General features: G+C 41.3%; 1 protein-coding gene across 3 annotated transcripts in view; it reads right to left on the reverse strand.

The window, feature by feature from the left end:
- The window catches only part of SPEN (spen family transcriptional repressor), a 92584-nt gene extending 74130 nt beyond the window's left edge, over positions 1 to 18454 (reverse strand). The window contains exon 1 of one of the 3 annotated variants that reach the window (XM_019976131.2): positions 17978 to 18454. In XM_019976131.2, coding sequence (XP_019831690.2) covers positions 17978 to 18060 — 83 coding nt within the window. In that variant the 5' untranslated portion in view covers positions 18061 to 18454. Of the gene's footprint in view, positions 1 to 17443; positions 17717 to 17977 lie in introns of those variants that run through there. The other 2 variants (XM_019976130.2, XM_070768439.1) reach the window with 2 other exon arrangements.
- Positions 18455 to 18797: the final 343 nt, after the last annotated feature.

Here is an 18797-nt window from a genome sequence, read left to right on the forward strand (position 1 = left end):
ACAGGGGGTGCAGATTCGATCCCTGGTCAGTGAACTAAGATTCCGCATGCCCTGTGACCCAGTCAAAAATAAATGAAAAAAGAAATTCAGAACTAAGTACACATCCCCAGAAATTTCATTCACAGGAATTTTTCATTCATGTATAATTGCACATCTCAGTGTACAAGATTTCTTAGTAAGCAGTACTGCTTATAACAATTAAAAACAAAAAATGGAACCACCATTCCACTTTGTCTCTATGAATTTGACTGCTCCAGGTAGTTAATGTAAGTAGACGCATACAGTGTTTGTTCTTCTGTGACTTATTTCACCTAGCATGATGTCTTCAAGGTTCATCCATGTTGTAGCATAAGTCAGAATTTCCTTTCCTAACATAATACTGGAAATCAAAAATACTCACTTAGACTTTCCTGGTAGTAGAGTGGATAAGAATCTGCCTGCTAATGCAAGGGACATGGGTTCAATCCCTGGTCCAGGAGGATCCCACATGTCTCAGGGTAACTAAGCCAGTGCACCACAACAACTGAAGCCTCAGCCATGGAGCCCATAGGTCGGGTGCCTGAAGCCTGTGTTTGCAACCAGAGAAGCCACTGCAGGGAGAAGACCGCACACCAAAGAAAACAAAGAGTTTCCCCCCCCACCCCGACCCCACCCCCAGCTCAAGGCAACTAGAGAAAGCCCACATGCAGCAATGAAGACCTCAGGGAAGGAGGGTAGAGAAGAAAGAAAGGAAGGAAGGGGTATAAATGCAAAGGTCTCTTTGAAAATACTTCTGGGTATACATCTAAAGAAAATAAAAACAGAATCTCAGAAAATGTGCTTCCTACCTGGTTTGCTGCTGCTGCTGCTGCTAAGTCGCTTCAGTCGTGTCTGACTCTGCGCGACCCCATAGAGGGCAGCCTACCAGGCTCCCCCGTCCCTGGGATTCTCCAGGCAAGAACACTGGAGTGGGTTGCCATTTCCTTCTCCAATGCGTGAAAGTGAAAAGTGAAAGTGAAGTCTCTCAGTCGTGTCCAACCCTCAGCGACCCCATGGACTGCAGACCACCCAGCTCCTCCGTCCATGGGATTTTCCAGGCAAGAGTACTGGAGTGGGGTGCCGTTGCCTTCCCCTACCTGGTTTAATAGGACTATTACAGTACAGTCACTGAAAAGGAAACTAACTTCTAATCTATGGCTTACTTCGTAGTAGTAACAAAATAACAGTTTAAAAAAGACTAAGAAATTTATAAATTCCTTCTAATATTTCACTTGATTACATTTCTATCCTAATTTCATAATATTTAGTTGCTTAGATAGAATAAAATCAAGACAGAAATGTGATCTTTTTATAATATACACAAATTTCATAGTCTTTTTATCCACCATTGTAGTTTTGTAAAATCTTTAAAGACTACCTGTATTTCCAGATTAAAGAAATGTACCACTCTAATCTTAAAAGGCATTTGGGTTTTTCTACTTAATTCCAATGGTTTATAAACTTTTAAATAATCATGCTTCCCAATTAAAAAAAAAACCTTGCACAAAATTAAATCCATTAAATTATTAAGTCACCAGTCTCTATCCAATCATTCCCAAAAGTATTAATAAGCAAACTTCTTCAGTCAACACTTTAGTCTAATTATCATCTTTAGAACTAAAAAGCTTTTTCTTATAAGCAAAAATGTTTTACCGTCAAATTTCCAATAAGATCAACACAAAGGAAATCTAATGTCACAACCCTGTGAGACCCCAAGCTGTGATGCAAGTTCCTTTTATACACCTACTTTTACGCTGGCAAAGCAAACTTATGCTGAAATGGAATAATCTGTGTCAAAAACCACCATGGAAAGGGCTAGTTCATTAAAAAGTAAAATAAAATGGGGCGCTATAAGTGACAAGAAAAATTAAGAGTATATTCTTATATACCTTAGATTAGCATAACAAGGCACATACACCATTTTTAAAAATTAACTGCAATATAATTTAAAACTGTTTGAAACTTTACAAAGACCACTTAAATTTGGACCTAAGAAAGGCTATTTTTGATTGATAAGCATAGCTATTTAGCAGAATGATTCACTTGAAAAGAACTGATATGCCTATCTTTTGCATGATGGATACACAGTATTTAGATATAGTAAGCTCTTTTATTATCCAACTAATCATTAATATATACTTTTTTAAAATCTTCACAGCATTCCAGTGACTCTTATTCATTATGAAGAATGACAGGCAGAACCAAATTTTCTTTTTCTTTGGCTTGCAAGAGCTTTTAATATTATACTCATTCATCTCTCACTTTAAGATTTCAGTTATCAATCAAAACACCATTCGTATCAAAAGTTGACACAGTGAGCATATACACGAGAGAGTTACATGTACAGATTTTCATCGGCCCCATAGAGATCATGCCAGTAAATTTGCCAGCAAATTTGAAAATATGGCAGCAAATTTGGAAAATTCAGCAGTGGCCACAGGACTGGAAAAGGTCAGTTTTCATTCCAATCCCAAAGAAAGGCAAGGCCAAAGAATGCTCAAACTACTGCACAATTGCACTCATCTCACACGCTAGTAAAGTAATGCTCAAAGTTCTCCAAGCCATGCTTAAACAGTATGTGAACCATGAACTTCCAGATGTTCAAGCTGGATTCAGGAAAGACAGAGGAACCAGAGATCAAATTGCCAACATCCGCTGGATCATCGAAAACGCAAGAGAGTTCCAGAAAAACATCTTTTTCTGCTCTACTGACTACGCCAAAGTCTTTGACTGTGTGAACCACAACAAACTCTGGAAAATTCTGCAAGAGATGGGAATATCAGACCACCTGACCTGCCTCTTGAGAAATCTGTATGCAGGCCAGGAAGCAACAGTCAGAACTGGACATGGAACAACAGACTGGTTCTAAATAGGGCAATGAGTACATCAAGGCTGTATACTGTCACCCTGCTTATTTAACTTATATGCAGAGTACATCACGAGAAACGCTGGGCTGGATGAAGCACAAGCTGGAATCAAGACTGCTAGGAGAAATACAAATAACCTCAGATATGCAGATGATACCACCCTTACGGCAGAAAGTGAAGAAGAACCAAAGAGCCTCTTGAAAGTGAAAAGAGGAGAGTGGAAAAGTTGGCTTAAAGCTCAACATTCAGAAAACTAAGATCATGGCATCTGGTCCCATCACTTCATAGCAAATAGATGGAGAAACAGTGGAAACAGTGACAGACTTTATTTTTTGGGACTCCAAAATCACTGCAGATAGTGACTGCAGCCATGAAATTAAAAGACACTTGCTCCTCGGAAGGAAAGTTATGACCAACCTAGACAGCATATTAAAAAGCAGAGACATTACTTTGCCAACTAAGGTCCGTCTAGTCAAAGCTATGGTTTTTGCAGTAGTCATGTATGAATGTGAGAGTTGGACTGTAAAGAAAGCTGAGCACCGAAGAATAGATGCTTTTGAACTGTGGTGTTGGAGAAGACTCTTGAGAGTCCCTTGGACTGCAAGGAGATCCAACCAGTCCATCCTAAAGGAAATCAGTCCTGAATATTGATCGGAAGGGCTGATGCTGAAACTCCAATACTTTGGCCACCTGATGTGAATGAAGAACTGACTCACTGGAAAAGACCCTGCTGGGAAAGAGTGAAGGCAGGAGGAGAAGGGGATGACAGAGGATGAGATGGCTGGATGGCATCACTGATTCAACAGACAAGAGTTTGAGTAAACTCCAGGAGTTGGCAATGGACAGGGAGGCCTGGCATGCTGCAGTCCATGGGGTCACAAAGAGTCGGACACGACTGAGTGACAGAACTGAAGTGACTGATAGAGATCATGTTACATGTCCCATTTTATACCTTGTTTTGTCATTAAATATTTATCCATGCCAATAAAGACCCTTTACCAGTTCTAACATGTTCATAGTTTGCCCTAGAACAAGATTTTCTAAACTAAAAAGACCTCAGAAATCTTAAAATCCAACCCATTTAATTTATTGGAGAAAATAAATGTACCGACTTTAGATAATAAATGTGTTACTGAAGAGTTAGTTTCCTATTTTGTCCTTTTTTGCTGCACCACATGGCTTACAGGATCTTAGTTCCCCAATGAGGGTCTGAACCCAGGCCCTAGGCAGTGAAAGCATGGAGTTCTAACCATTGGAATGCCAGGGAATTCCCTGTCTTGTTTTATATACAATATCACATACTAACTGAATTAAAGACACTCCATAAATTGAGATTTTTAACAAATCTTGTTTTCTTTAAGGCTAGACCCATCTATATAACAGAAATCAATATCTAATATGGCATTTAATTCTAACATTGGATGTGCTTGAAATTCACATCATTAAAAGAATTAAAGCTGACTAAAAGGAATAATCCTAAAAACCTAAAGATGCCATGATTTTTAGGATAAATGGGGGAGGGAGGAGGATGAAAAAAAATAGAAAAAAATTCCCCAAGAAAAAGAGCAGTTCTTGGGCTCCAAAATCACTGCAGATGGTGACTGCAGCCATGAAATTAAAAGACACTCCTTGGAAGAAAAGTTATGACCAACCTAGATAGCATATTCAAAAGCAGAGACATTACTTTGCCAACAAAGGTACATCTAGTCAAGGCTATGGTTTTTCCAGTGGTCATGTATGGATGTGAGAGTTGGACTGTGAAGAAAGCTGAGCACCGAAGAATTGATGCTTTTGAACTGTGGTGTTGGAGAAGACTCTTGAGAGTCCCTTGGACTGCAAGGAGATCCAACCAGTCCATTCTGAAGGAGATCAGCCCTGGGATTTCTTTGGAAGGAATGATGCTAAAGCTGAAACTCCGGTACTTTGGCCACCTCATGTGCAGAGTTGACTCATTGGAAAAGACTCTGATGCTGGGAGGGATTGGGGGCAGGAGGAGAAGGGGACGACAGAGGATGAGATGGCTGGATGGCATCACCATCTCGATGGACGTAAGTCTGAGTGAACTCCGGGAGTTGGTGATGGACAGGGAGGCCTGGCGTGCTGCGATTCATGGGGTTGCAAGGAGTCGGACACGACTGAGCAACTGAACTGAACTGAATCTGTTTACAATGAGGAAAAAGAGGGAAAGAATCAAGCTATTTCAAAGGACACTACTTCATCTCATTTTCAAGTCAAAGTTTTTCAGTGATTAACTTTTTAACCTGAACCTTTTTAGGTCAAGGCTAAAATCAATACTTAAATATACTGCTAGCATTCTACTCTTAACCTAATGGTTTGCCTAAACCAATGTTTCTTAAACTTTTTTCCCTGGACTGCTTTGACAGTCTTGTGAAATCTATAAACCCTTTCTCAGAATATTATTAAATTAAAGGCTCAGTGGTAAAGAATCCCCCTGACAATGCAAGAGACTTGGGTTCGATTCCTGGGTTGGGAAGATCTCCTGGAAAAGGAAATGGCAACCCACTCCAGTATTCTTCCCTGGAAAATTCCACGGACAGAACAGCCTGGCAGGCTACAGTCTAGGGGGTCATAAGGAAAATAAAATGCATGAATTACAAGGAAACCAATTATATTGAAACAGTTATCAAATATTCAAAAATAGGCCCTTTTGAACATATAGGAAATACACAGGACAAAAGGTGATGTTAATGTATACCACAGGACAAAAATGTAATCAGCAAAACACATGCTATGAGAAACTCTACAGTCAACCTGATTTCCAACAAATTAAGCTGTAAAGAGAGATTAAAACTTACAGATTAAAAAAAATTTAAATAGTTTAATGTCCATCAATAAGTAAATAAATGTAGTATCTTGACTGTGGTAGTGGTGGTGATTACAAGGATGCCTACATTACTCAAAATTCAACAAACTCAACACTTGAAGCAGGTACATTTTATTGTATGCAAATTTTACCTCAACAAAATTTTTAAAATAAATCTTAAGTATTTTATTTAGAGCTTGAGTTAAAAAAAAAAAATTCTTAAAGCAATTGCAAACTTGAGTACTGGCTCAAGTTTGTAATTGAGCCAATGGTATATCCCTATTCAAATGCCCCAGTCAGACTGAGTATTTGAAATACAGATATACCACAGTATTGGTGCATATCTTCTAGAGATAAACACTGAAATATTTATGGATTAAGTAAGATGTCTGGAAGCTACTTCAAAATAATACCAACTATACACATTGTAGGGCTTGTGCAAAGGAATACAGTTCTTAACTTATTAAGCAATTCTTTGGACAGGGACGAAGAGTAATATACAGGGAGGGGGAAAAAGAAAGTTGAGTGCCGCCACTATAGAAAGCAGTATGGAGGTTCACCAAAAAATTAACAATGGAATTACCATATGACAGCAATTCCACTTCTGGTATATATCCAAGGAAAACAAAAACACTAATTTGAAAAGATATATGCATCCTCACGTTCACTGCAATATTCATTTATTACCAAAAGCCAAGATACAGAAACAATCTGTATCCACAGATCAATGGATGGATAAAGAAGATGTGACATATGGGCTGTGTATATATGTACACACACGCAGAATGGAATACTATTCGGCCACAGAAAAGGAAATCTTGACATTTGGAACAAAATGAATAAAACTTGAGGGCATAATACTAAGTGAAATAAGTCAGACAAAGACAAATACCATTTGATCTCATTTACATGGGAATTCTTTAAAACAAAAAAAGTTTATTGATACAGAAAAAAGATCAGCGCCTGGTGAGTGTGGAGATGGGTGGAACGAAAGGGCTCAAAAGATACAAACTTCCAGTAATAAAGTGAATGTCACAGGGACATAACGTATAGCACAGTGACTGTAGTTAATACTGTGAAAGTTCCTATGAGAGTAAATCTTAAAAGCCCTCATCACGAGAAAAAAAATGGTTTTTATAACTATGTATGATGAGGAATGTTAACTAATGGTAATCATTTTGCAATATATACAAATAAAATTTTATTATGTTGTATACCTGAAATCAATATAAGGTTATGTCGATTATACTTCAATTAAGAATTAAATTAAAATTTACTAATTTAAAATTACTTTTTTAAAATTTAAGTTAAAACAAAAAAAGAAATAAGGTTGAGGTCAGTAAGGTTTGGGGGGAAGTAGAACAAGAGCAAAATTTGCTGAGATATCACATAAAGTGAATGACTAACACCCAAATACATGGAGCAATGATGGGACCTAATGTTATTCCTAAAAAACAAGTTTCTTACCATTCCCTCTTCTGAATGACTAAGCATATAATACAGCTCATATTGATCCTGTGATTAACCTCATGTCATAAAGTCAGTGGAGAAGTAGAATCAAAACCAACAGTTTAAAAAGTGAGGTTGCTCTAAATCTGCCTATAAATGGCATTAGAGGCAGGTGATTCATCCATCCACAAGTTGTCTCCTATAAGGTAAAAATTGAAGACAAAAACATTCAAGTAATTTCCACTTCCACCTTCCTTGCCTTGCCTTTCACCCCCCCCCCCCAGTGTCGGTTTTCAAAGAGAATAGGCAAGAGAGAGAGGATTTGATGTAGCGGCAGCAGGGGTGAGGAGCCCAAAGGTAGATGAGGCAGAGTGGCTGGGCTATTAGCTACACTGAGAACATGACTCTAGGTAAAGAAGCAAATACATTGAGAATAACAACAGTCAGGTTTCTCACTGTCTGAGAAGCAGTTTAAAAACATGGAAATGGGGAGTTCAGAAAGAATCTTCATGTATGGAAACATGTGTGAACACAGCTTTTAAATATATGATATAGTGGTACATGTAATGTATATATATGTATACATTTGGTGGTGGTGGTGCTCAGTTGCCAAGTCGTGTCCAACTCTTTGTGACCCTATGGACTGCAGCACATCAGGCTTCCCTGTCCTTCACTATCTCCTGGAGTTTGCTCAGATTCACATCCATTGAGTCAGTGATAACATCTCATCCTCTGCCACCCTCTTCTTTTGCCTTCAATCTTTCCCAGCATCAGAGTCTTTTTCAGTAAGTCAGTTCTTCATTTCAGTTGGCCGAAGTATTGGAACTTCAGCATCAGCATCAGTCCTTCAAATGAATATTCAGAGTTGACTTCCTTTAGGATTGACTAGTCTAGGTTTGTCATACCTTTCCAAGAAGCAAGGCTGTAGTCACTGTCCACAGTGATTTTGGAGCCCAAGAAAATAACATCTGTGACTGCTTCCACTTTTTCCCCATCTATTTGCCATGAAATGATGGGATGAGATGCCATGATGTTAGTTTTTTGAATGCTGAATTTTAAGCCAGCCTTTTCATTCTCCTCTTCCACCTTCATCAAGAGGCTCTTTAGTTCCGCTTCACTTTCTGCCATTAGAGTGGTATCATCTGCATATCTGAGGTTGCTGACTCTTCTCCCTGCAATCTTGATTCCAGCTTGTGATTCATCCAGCCTGCCATTCTGCATGATGTACTCTGCAAAGAAGTTAAATAAGCAGGGTGATGATATACAGCCTTCTCATACCCCTTTCCCAATTTTGAACTGGTTAGTTGTTCTGTGTAAGGTTCTAATTGCTGCTTCTTGACCCACAAACAGGTTTCTCAGGAGACAAATAAGATCATCTGGTATTTCCATCTCTTAAAAAATTTTCCAGCTTGTGATCTACAGTCATAAGCTTTAATGTAGTCAATGAACAGGTTGTATACATATACACACACAATACACATCCTCTTATCTCTGTACCAATGAGAAAACTTGCACCCAGATCTTGGTTTCTAAATACCATCCCTCATGAAAAGAACCAAGAGTTTCTTGGACAAATGGTTGATTCCAGGACTAGGGGAGGGAAAATACAAGATGAGCCTTTGTTGTTGCCAGAAATAAATGTTTAAGAGAATAGTGGGGAGATAGCAAAAGGGCAAAGTAGCCAATTTGAAGGGGTTCCCACTGGTCAAATCTAGGATGATTTAGGTATCAAAATAAGCAAGCCCTGAATTACAACCTACAGAAAAAAATGGAAATCATATATATGTGTGCCTGTATGTACATGCATATTTCCAAATATATATTGCTGTTGTTTGGTTGCTTGGTCGTGTCCGACTCTTTACAATCCCATGGACTGCAGCACCAGGCTTCCCTGTTCTTCACCATCTCCAGGAGCTTTGCTCAAACTCATGTCCATTGAGTCGGTGATGCCATCCAACAATCTTGTCCTCTGTCATCCTCTTCTCCTCCTGCCTTCAATCTTTCCCAGCATCAGGGTCTTTTCTAATGAATCGGCTTTTCACATCAGGTGGCCAAAGTACTGGAGTTTCAGCTTCAGCCTCAGTCCTTCTAATGAATATTCAGGATTGATATCCTCTACAATTGACTGGTTGGATCTCCTTGCAGTCCAAGAGACTCTCAAGAGTCTTCTCCAACACCACAGTTCAAAAGCATCAATTCTTCAGCGCTCAGCTTTCTTTATGGTCCAACTCTCACATCCATACATGACTACCAGAAAAACTGTATCTTTGACTATATGGACCTTTGTTGGCAAAGTAATATCTCTGCTTTTTAATATGCTGTCTAGGTTGGTCATAGCTTTTCTTCCAAGGAGCAAGCTGCGGTCACCATCTGCAGTGATTTTGGAGCCCAAGAAAATAAAGTCTGCACTGTTTCCATTGTTTCCCCATTTATCTGCCATGAAGTGATGGGACTGGGTGCTATGATCTTCATTTTTTGAATGCTGAGTATTAAGTCAGCTTTTTCACTCTCTTTCACCTTTATTCAAAATGTATATATATTCTCAATGTACATATTTATACTTTGTACATATGTATAAATATATATTTATATATGTACATAAAAATATATACATATATTTCCAAATATATATATGGAAAATTCTTACCTACAGCAGAATTACTGAGGAAGTAATCACAGTACTAGATTATCATTTGCAACAATCACAGCAGTATATAATACAGTCAAGAGTTAACAATGAGGGGACTGCCCTGGTGGTCCAGTTAAGACTCCTAGTTCCCAGTGCAGGGAGCCTGGGTTCAATCCCTGATCAGGGAACTAGATTCCACATGCCACAACCAAGGCCCAATGCAGCCAAACAAAAATGAAAACATTAAAAAAAGTTATCAAAGGATGTTAAGGCTACCGGGTTTAGGGCTGATGATGGAAAAAAGACTATGAGTACAATATTGGATATCTTCCCATAAAATGTTAATCAAATAAAAGGGGGGAAATAGTGAAGACACTAATTTTACTAGGTGATCAAAGTTAACATCACCAGTGTGGGATGGAGCCATACTGTTTCCATATTTTGATAAAGCACAGAATTATTTCTGTGATATATCTGCCAACAAAGCATGACGTGATCTGGTCACAAGGTAATATTGGACAGACCTGGGTGGAAGGTCAGCCTACAGACTAAAAGAACTATGTTCTTTAAGGCTATGAGGCACATGAGAATTAAGAGTAAGAAACTGTTACAGAAGGATGACACCCAACAACCAAAGGCAATACATGGTACTGGCTAGAATCCTGGATCAAAAAGGAAAGAGGGACATTGCTGGGATGACTGGCATCATTTGAATGAGGTCTATGGATTGGCTAATACTGTTATACCAGTGTTGATTTCCTGGCTGAGAATACTGTACGGTGAAATGCAGAAGTGTCTTTGTTTTCGGGAGGTACACACTGGAGAATAAAGGGTGAAAGGATGATATGCCAGGAGACAACAAGAGAAGGTAATGGAAGAAATTTGGCAAAATGCTAACAACTGAGGAATCTGTGCGAAGGGAATGTGGGAATTCTTTGTACTTTTCCTTAACTATTTCAAAATAAATTTTAAATGAAAAAAATAACGGTTAGGCAGTGGATCTAGTTATTTGGACTGGTCTTCATTCCTGTGAATCAAATGTTATCTTTTCAAAGAGGCCTTCCTCATCACGCCACCCCCATTACTCGCCATCCCTTACTGTGTTTTCTTTTTCCTCATAAAGCAGAATAAGTCATGGTTGATGGTCACTGGAGCTAAATGGTACACAGGATTAATTTACTATTTTTCTACTTTTTGTGTATGTTCAAATTCTCCAAGGTAGAATTTTAAAAGTATATCCACAACACAGATTGACCATACAGTATCATGTGTGTGTGTGTGTGTGTGTGTAGAGAGAGAGATTCATGCTTCATGCTGTCTGCAGTAATCTGCACATACATAGACACAGATCTTGACCCAGGGATTGAACCCAGGTCTCCCACACTGCAGGAAGACTCTTTACTATCTGAGCCACCAGGGAAGCCCCCATATATACACAAACATATATATGTGTGTGTGTGTGTATATGTGTGTGTGTGTGTATACATCTTTATTAATGCGTTAAATAGAAGTATTTAGCAGGTCTAAAAGTTATTGTCATTTCAAGTTGTGATGAGCATAAATGAGATGTCTGCAACAACCGTAATGTGAAATATGAAAATACATCTGATTGGTGTTGGCGATCATCACAGGTACTGCTCATACTACCATGCTGGTACTACACTACAATACAGTTAAGAGTTGACAGAAATGCTAAATTCTGATAAGAAGTTAGTGAAAATAAAGATACAGCATTTTCCAAGACAAATTTAAGTACCTCCTCCTAAATTCTGGTCTAAATGGCAATAGTTTTCACTGAACAATCTAATATCCTTTTGATATAGTAAAGTGCTAAACTTTTAATATATTTTTTCTTTTAATCTCAGATGACTTAAATAATTTTGAGTGGGGAATTCCCTGGCAGTCCAGTGGCTAGGGGTCCACACTTCCACTGCAGAGGGCATGGGCTGGTTCCATGGTTGGGGAACTAAGATCCCACATGCCACAACATGCAGCTCCCTGGGGGAAAAAAAAATTAATAAAAAATTTTAAATCTTGAGTAAAAAAGAGCCTTTAATGCAGACAGCATGAAGCATGAATTTTAAAAAGTAATAGTTGAAGGGCTTCCCTGGTGGTCCAGTGGTTAAGAATCTGCCTTGCAACACAAGGGACACTGGTTTGATCCCTAGTCTGGGAAGATCTTACATGCCATGAAGCAACTAAGCCTGTGTGCCACAGCTACTAAGCCCATGCACTGCAACTACTGAGGCCCACACATTTAGAGCCTGTGCTCCTCAACAAGAGCAGCCACTGCAACGAGAAGCCCTCACACCGCCAAGAGTAGCCCCCACTTGCCACAACTAGACACAATTAGAGAAAGCCTGCTTGAAGCAACGAAGACCCACCATAGCCAATAAATAATTAAATAAATCTTTAAAAAAAAAAAAGCTGACAAACTTCTTTAGTGGGCTCTATTATTCTTTAAAAAAAAGTAATGCCTGAAAAAAAATTCATACCTACCAATTTACTGACTTACAAAAGATGCAAATCACTATATGTCAAATGTAAAATACAAAATGTTTTTAAGCAGAGTACAAATATTTTAGTTTTTAAATAAAAGGAATAAAATGATTGGGTGAAAGTTAAAAAAAGAAAAATCACTGAGCCTATTTTAAGAATCAAAGAAACTATGTTAGTCGCTTAGTACTGTCCAACTCTTTGCAACCCCATGGACTACAGCCCACCAGGCTCCTCTGTCCATGGAATTCTCCAGGCACAAATACTGGATAGGGTAGCCATTCCCTTCTCCAGGGGATCTTCCCAATCCTTTGATTGAACCCAGATCTCCTGCACTGCAGGCAGATTCTTCATCATCTGAACCACCAGGGAAGCCCAAAGAAATTATAAATGGATCATATGTAAGAGTACATATACTGTGCATAAACATGATTAAGACTGTAACAAAATCAATACAAGATATAACCAGAAAAATCTTCATTTCATTTGTCAATGTAACCGAAACTCAGCATCTAATACAAAGATACAAAGACATACACATAATCCCGAAGTTTAATGCTGGACCAAAAACCTAGAACCAAGTATAAAACAAAAGTAATAATAAATGTTTTCCATTTGAATGTTCCACAAATATTCCTTAACTGTAAGAAACGGAGCAGTTCTCTTATAATAAAAATCTTTAAACATGCTAGATTTCAATTCATCCTATAATCAAAATGAAATCCTAAGTAATTAATCCAAGAATTCACTAAATTTAAGTTAGGATTTTATAGAGACATACCACTGTGGGTTTTTTTAAGATGTTTAAAATTTTTAACTTGGCAGAGAGAGACACATGTAAGGGGAAAAAAATGTGACTGTCTCAATACTTTAACATTACACCAAGAACACCTCACTGCAAAGCATACTTCCACATACTAAAAAAAAGCTAGCAGCACACAAAATTATATAATTTATAATAAGCTGATTAAACATCCTAATTGATTTCCACAACAGAGCATGCTATTTTCACTCAAAATATAAGCAGATAGAAGGCATATAATAAAGAAAAAATTAAAGTGTTTTTAATATAGAAAAGTGTTACTTTAGTTAGTCTCCTTGTTCAACAGACTAATATATGTCTATTTAGAGTTGATGAACAACAATTTATTTCAAAGCATCCAATAATTACACTGGGGAGCACAATTTTAACGATTATATACACTCAAGGTATTTTCAGACTGCAATGTTTACTCTAAATACTGTGGACTAGTTTAATACAGCTCAAACACTAGGGACTCTTAAAAGAAAAAGCAAAAAAAAACAAACATATAGTTCCCAATCAGAATATGCTAGTTTTCACAAAAAAAATTCAGTTTTTTAAAAAATTTGAGCAAAATTTGAAACTAAGGGGAAAATGAGACTTGGAAGACTATTTGGAAAAAATTTCAAATTACCACTATCCCTGTAACATCTGTACGTCTTTCTGAAGCATTAGTGCTCACAAGATTAAAAATGTCTCCAAATTCAAGCCTGAAATCTCTTCATAAGCATACCAAACAATACAACACCTGAGTAATCAGTCTACAAGAAAGGTAGTTGGAAAAAGGTGCCCTCTACACAAGTCAAACACCTTCTTTCTTCTTGGCACTGAGCCCTCTGTTCTCCTCCAATCTGCCAGCGGCATTTCTAACTCAAGAAATAAAATACAAAATTTCAAGCATTCTGTGTTAATTTTTAATGCTATTTTTCAAGATAAGTATAAAAGTATTTTACTTCATTGTTTTAATGTGCAAAAGCCTATCACAAAAATAGGTATTCAAAATTATAACATTCAGAAACAGAGGTGTTTCTTCATAGAAACCGGCTCAGCCTAAAAGAATAAACCATAAAGCAGTGATGCAGGCTAGGATGAGTCAAATTTGTTTAAGTCTAAATATATCTCTAGTCATAGAGTATGTGAAGATAAGGAAACTCTACCACAATACTTTATTATTGTGTCCCAGAAGTAAAGCTATCCAAATTCATGTAATGTAACATACATACCAGCTAAAACTGAGTTTCATTCTTTGACAAAAATTTTTACATGAATTACTACCTTGCTCACCCTCTGTAAGATCTTCAACCTATTCTTTAGAACTGAGAATGGACGGGAAGAACCTGTATATGAGATTTACTTCAAATCTGAAAATAAAATAGAGAGTTTTTTTCCTTCTAAAGGGTTTTATTCATTGGCTCATTCTAATTCAGGGAGCTGCCTCAGCACACACACCTCTCCCTCTAACAACTAAGACAGCAACCAATTGTTGTATAACTCCTCCCATCCCCCTTCAATCCAGCTAACACACCATACAAAGAAAAGGACTTTCTCTATTGTGCAAATACAGTCTCTGCAATGGATCTTTGTTAAATAAAATTTGATTCAGAAATACTTAATTCTTTTCAATCAGTATATTGAATGCTGTTAAAATAATGAGCACATTATATTATTCTTATTGCAAGAAAGTAAAGCCAAATTTTGAAAATGTTCTGATTACATTCTAAAGGTTTGGTGTTTCTTTGGCACAGAGAAAAAAGCCAAATCAGCAAGCTTCCTTCAATCTATTTTCTACCAAACACTGATCAAAATATAAATAAAAGAATTGGCTCTGATCGACCCCCATCCCAAAATGCTTCTCAACTACCCTGCTCCCAAAGCTGTCTCTTTGAATCATTCTTTAAAATTCAAACACTTACTACAAGCCTAATCACCATTACAAGAACATTCATTTTGAAACATTTTATATAATGTATTCCCAGTGTACACTACTTAATCCCGTAAAACAGTTATTAGTTAATGTTGAAATCAGCTAGGGAAAACAGTGAAAGTAGGTACTTTAACCTCAGTCTTAGTATAGGTATAGGCATGGTTTTTCTCATTATGATTTCTAGAAGACATCAGAAGTCAATATTCTTCAATTTTCTTGCAAAGCTACTATTCTGGTCCAACCACTGTTTTATCCCTTTCACTTATTCACATTTAGCTTCCCTCCCTATAGCAATCTCAGATTTTACAAAACGTTCTCTACAATAAGGATAAAAGACCTTGAATTTCTCCAAACAAAGTCCATTTAGCGCCACAGCTGGATCAGCAAGAATATTTCTGGTACACGTTTAAGGATAAACAAGAAGCCAGACATAGAGATTACCTGTTAGGGGAGTAGGGGGTGAGGGGTGGGAACTGGAATTCCCAGGGTTGGGGTAAAGGGAAGATTTTTCTGTAAACCTTTTTACACTCTCTAAACCCACTAAGAATGCACTATCTATCCAAACATAAGAGCAAACATGTTTAAAATTCTCAAAAGTCGTTTTAAAAATATAAAGGAGTGTCAGGGACACTCGGTCTACTTAGTTTTAAGATAATCTGCTTTTACCAATAGCATCTGCTTTTGCTCTGCAATAGGTAACACACTGCTTTAAATGCAGTCCTGAGCAATGTGCCAGCTAAACCGTCTTTAACACTGAAACGTTTCTGCAGACCGCCGCCTTCCAAGGCAGCTCGCATCCTCCGCCCGCTCCTCCCTCTGTGCATTCTGAGATCAGCTCTGCTGATTCCCACATAAAGTGGGTCCTGGCCGCCATTTTAGAAAGTCATTCACACAGGCCGGACGGCAGCACCATCTACTTAAAAACCTTCCAAGACTCCCTCGGATGACTTCCTTTTTCCTCTCGAACCTCTCATCTCGCCAGGGGAGTCAAACTGCCCCCGACAGGCAGACACTCTTTCTAGAATCTGCATAATGCCGAAATGACACTTCTGGCCACGTAATACTGAGGGGCAAAGCAAATGCTGCAATGCACGTGTTTGCACGTCGGTGCCTACGAATTTCCCAGGCGGAGACCTACAGAGAAGGTCCGCAAGAAGATAAAAGCAAGTGCATCTAAGTGGCTTTTCCACTCCAATAATCTTGCGCCTAAATGATTTTTCCACCAAAACATTGAAGATACGGGGCCTCCGTATGGGGTAAGGGGTGGAGCAGCGCCAGGGAGCGAGTTCCCATCTGCTTCCCCACGAGCCCGAGATCTCCCCTTTGTCACAGGGGACACAGGCGAGTTTTTGCTCCTGCCTTCCCGCTGCCTGGTTTCTCAGCACAACGTAGTAAACACCGGGAGTCCCTGGAAGCGCGCCTCCTCCAGTCTCGCCGAGGACAGCTTTAGTGGGTTATGAATGGCCTCACTATTCCAGGCTCCTTTTCACACGCGGACACGCGCAGACGCGCGTTCCAGCGGTGAAGATTTAATACCCCAGTAACAGCAACCACCAACAGAATCAATGATCCTCCATTTGAAAGAGCGGAGCTCCGCTGCCGCTGCTTCCATTTCCTGATCCAAGCTGCTCAGGAGCGAGCGACGCAACCTATTTTTCCCATGGTGACTCACTAATAAGGGCGCTCCATAATTTCCTTCACTCACTAGATAGTAAGAGGAATTAAAAGTAAACCAAACTTAAAACCTTCCGAAGTCTTGAATATCGGAAGAAACAGTCATTTCCGAGGACTATCACGTATCTGCCACGGTCCTCTCGATTTACATCGCTGTTCAGTAAAGCGTCATTTTCGGTTATTTCACACCGAAGGCTCCATCAGCGATGGCAGACAGTGATTTCACAAAATAAAAACAAATGCTGAACGCTACTAAGTAACTAAAATGTATCAAGAACATTTACCCTTTACTACCCCTACTGCTGCCGCTGCTGCTACCCCTGAACAAAAAATACACTCTGGGAAAAAGCTTTCTAGAAGAGCTACATTTAACCTGAAAAGGCTTGCATTTTTTAACCACTGATGTAGGAATTCTGGGTGGGAGGGGAGCAGCCTTATAAAGGCTGCCCAGTGTTCAGACCCCGAGGCCGGAGCGCCGGGGGCTCTGTTGCAGGAGGCTGCTCCTCCTCTGCGAGCGCTCGGTCCCCACTGTGCTCCCCATCCAGGGACCCCAGAGCGCTGAAAGCAGGAAGGCGAAAGAGCCGAAACAGACGCACCAGCTTATTCTCGGACACCATCCTCCGCCCAACCCCACAAAAACAAGGTGGGGAGAATCTAAAACATTTGCGTCCATTTAGTTTCTAGGTCTGTGAGCCTTCATGAGAGGTCCCTAGAATCCAGTAGTGTCTTTCCAGTTCCGAGATGCCCCCATGTCACCTACCAAGACTTTTCCGTTTGTATAACCTTTCCTTTCGCACAAAACCCTCTCTAGGTCAGACATATCCACGCGTCCGCAGGGCGAGGAGCGGGAGCTGCTGCGGGACTCGGGAGTTGGCCGGGCCGGGGGTTGTCGGGGCGGGGTAGGGGTTCGGGTCCCCGGGGCTCAGGGGCAGCTCGGTTCGGGCGTGTTGGCCGGGACAGCCGCACCGAACCGGGGCAGCGGCGCGCAAGGACGCGACCCCACCGTCGGCTGGCCAGCCTGAGAACACCCTCCCGGCGCCGGCTTCGCTGAGGCCGAGCGACAGCCGCCTCCTTATTGGGAAGGGAGAGGGTGGGAGCCGGGCCCGCTCCGCCGAGGCCCAACGCCGCGACGCGGACAGAGAGGCGGCCAGGCAGCCGCGCGCCCTCCGCACCGGTCCGTGGGTCTGGCCCGGGTCCCCTCACCAGTTCCGCGCACGGGGAGGGGCCGGCAACGGGCCGGAGTGGGCAGCGGTGCCCGAGGAGAGAGCGCGGCCCCGGGCCTCGTGTCACTCACCGTTTGAAATGCTCGATGATCTTCTCTTCCCGCACATTCTCCGGTAAGTTGCCCACCCAGAGGTGCCTGGTTTCCCGGACCATGCTGGGCGGTGTGCTGGCAACCGCTGGTGCGGGTTCCCCCTCGCCGGCTTCGTACGAGCCCGTCAGCGCCGGGAGGCGGGCGCCGAGGAGGCGGCGGCGGCGGCGGCGGCTGCGGCGGTGGCGTCGGCAGCGGCGGCGGCTCCTCCGGCTCCCCCCCGTGCAGAGACCATCCCTCTCCCCCAGGTTCTGACTCTCGGGCCTCGCAGCTCCGCTCTGCCGCCACCACACACCCGAAGCCGACCCTCGCGCTCCGGAGGCGCATGCGCCCGGGCAGCGGCGGGCGGGGGAGCGGGGAGGAGGGGCGAGCGGGACCCGGGCGGCAGCGACTACGATGGAGCTGGCGCTGTGGCAGCCGGACGCTTCCCACCGGCGCGCGCGGCCCGCCTCCCTCACCGCGGGCGCGCGCTCGTCCGCCCGACCGCCCGCTGAGGCCGAGACGCCGAGTTCCTCCCAGCCGGCGCGCAAGCGCGCGAGGTAGGGAAGAACGCGGGGCCAGGAAGGAACGCTCACGCGCTCCGTCCCAGTGCGCAGGCGCGCAGCCCTCTGTCAGGTCAAGCGCTGTTTCAGGCTTGGGGCACAGCGAGTGCAGGAGAAGGTACCGCCTCCAGCGCCTCGAACAGGGCTCCCAGGCGCTGGCCTAGGGGAAGAAAAGAGAAAGGGGGTTGGTATTCACAAGGCTGCGTGTCAAAGCGGCTGCCGAGCCTTCTCTCCTAGAAGAAGTCAGGACTCCTTCCCCT

Source organism: Bos indicus, chromosome 16 (genome assembly GCF_029378745.1).
Source record: "Bos indicus isolate NIAB-ARS_2022 breed Sahiwal x Tharparkar chromosome 16, NIAB-ARS_B.indTharparkar_mat_pri_1.0, whole genome shotgun sequence".
NCBI classification, from domain to species: domain Eukaryota; kingdom Metazoa; phylum Chordata; class Mammalia; order Artiodactyla; family Bovidae; genus Bos; species Bos indicus.